The sequence below is a fragment of the Myotis davidii genome, unplaced genomic scaffold (assembly GCF_000327345.1).
Source record: "Myotis davidii unplaced genomic scaffold, ASM32734v1 scaffold1238, whole genome shotgun sequence".
NCBI classification, from domain to species: domain Eukaryota; kingdom Metazoa; phylum Chordata; class Mammalia; order Chiroptera; family Vespertilionidae; genus Myotis; species Myotis davidii.
The window spans coordinates 547481-549159 of record NW_006289106.1 but is presented as its reverse complement, the minus strand read 5'-3'; the positions used below and the strand labels follow the sequence as shown (position 1 = coordinate 549159).

Sequence of the window (1679 nt, the reverse complement as noted above, 5' to 3'; positions counted from 1 at the left end):
GCGCGCCTGTTTCCGAAGGAAGTCCTCGGCCCGCTGCTGGCCCAGGCGCTGGTCTACCGTGGGCTCGGCGGCCCGGCTCTTGTTGGTGTTGTTGTTGCGGTTCTCCTGGGGGTCCACCACCAGCGGCCGGTCCAGGTGGGTCTTCATATCGGGCCGCAGGTGCCGGGCGAAGGTAGCTTTCCAGCGCTCGTCGGGGTCCATCTCGTTGTACAGGGCCTCCCGGCTGGCCAGCAGGTTCTGTTTGCGCATCTCGCTGGTCCGCTGCTCCCACACGGACTTGACCGGCTTCTGGTTCTTCTGTTGCTCTTTCCTGCAAGGGGAGGGTGCGAGGATTAGACCACGGTACCTGCACGGAACACTGAACTTACGGCAGACTTGACCAACGCGGGCATCTCGGCCCAGGTGGGCATCTCGGCCCAAGTAGGTGTCTCCACTGTGGAAAATTCAACCTGGCTGGACATCTTGGCTTTACGGGTCTCTTGGCCCAGGTGGGCATCTCAGTCCAGATACACAATGGAAATCTCCACCTGGCTGGGCATTTTGGTCGATGGGGGTCTCAGCCCAGGTGGGTGCCCTCATAGTTCTCTTTATAGTAGAGCACATGACTCCCTGGAGGCAGTCTGGATATTCCAAGTATTTTAACTTCCGACATAGCCGATCATAATGGACACTGGCCTGGAGCAGATCTGGAGGCCCTGCACCGCCTGCCACCCTGCAGTTCGTTCGGGTCATAGGAGGTCTAGGACAGTGGTCGGCAAACTGCGGCTCGCGAGCCACATGTGGCTCTTTGGCCCCTTGAGTGTGGCTCTTCCACAAAATACCAGGTGCTGGCGCGCACGTACAGTGCGATTGAAACTTCGTGGCCCATGCGCAGAAGTCGGTATTTTGTGGAAGAGCCACCCACACTCAAGGGGCCAAAGAGCCGCATGTGGCTTGAGAGCCGCAGTTTGCCGACCACTGGCCCAGGAGTCCCAGGAGAGCCAGAGGGGGCACTTAGAAGCCTATGGGAGGTTCCTATTTACGCACTGAGGCAAAGCAGCCTGCAGAGTAGCTTCCTACAGACCCTGGCCTTCCATGGCTGCCTGAGCATGAATCTTCCGGCCTCCCCATTCCAAGCCACTTCCTTCTACTTGGGGAAAGAAAGCCTCCTTCCCATTGTCCCATGATGCATTGCCCCACAGTGTGCAGAATTCCCAGGACACCCCACAAAGGCACAATTAAGAATATTGGTGTTAACAAATCTTTCTTCCATCAAGACACCTTCATTCTCACCACCTGTGACCCACCAGCAAACTCTGTCCACTCTCTCTACTGTCACACTCTGTCTAGAATTCAGCTGTATCCATCGCCTCCTCAGCCACCACTCGGGTCCAGCCACCACTATCTCCTGCATGGACAGAGCAGTCATCTCCAACCTGGTTTCCTGGCTCCAGCCTTCACCCCGTCTGTTCCCCTGACAGCAGCCAGATGGCGCCTGTCAGCTCCGGAGTCAGATCCTGTCCTTCTGCTCAAGAACCTTCTTCCATGGCTCCCTCGTAACTCCCAACAAAAGTTTAAGTCCTCCCCACGGTTCACGAGGTCCTGATGATCTGCCCCTGATCCTCCATGACTCCTTCCTCCTTTGGCCCTTGTTACATTCTCTGTGAAGCCTTTCCTGACAAATATATTTAAAAATCCCG

The 1679-nt window shown here is 56.6% G+C and overlaps 1 protein-coding gene across 1 annotated transcript in view; it reads right to left on the bottom strand.

The window, feature by feature from the left end:
* Nucleotides 1-1679, bottom strand: part of CACNA1A (calcium voltage-gated channel subunit alpha1 A) — a 259443-nt gene that overhangs the window by 98275 nt on the left and 159489 nt on the right. The window contains exon 19 of the mRNA XM_015562412.1: nt 7-310. Coding sequence (XP_015417898.1) covers nt 7-310 — 304 coding nt within the window. The remainder of the gene's footprint in view (nt 1-6; nt 311-1679) is intronic.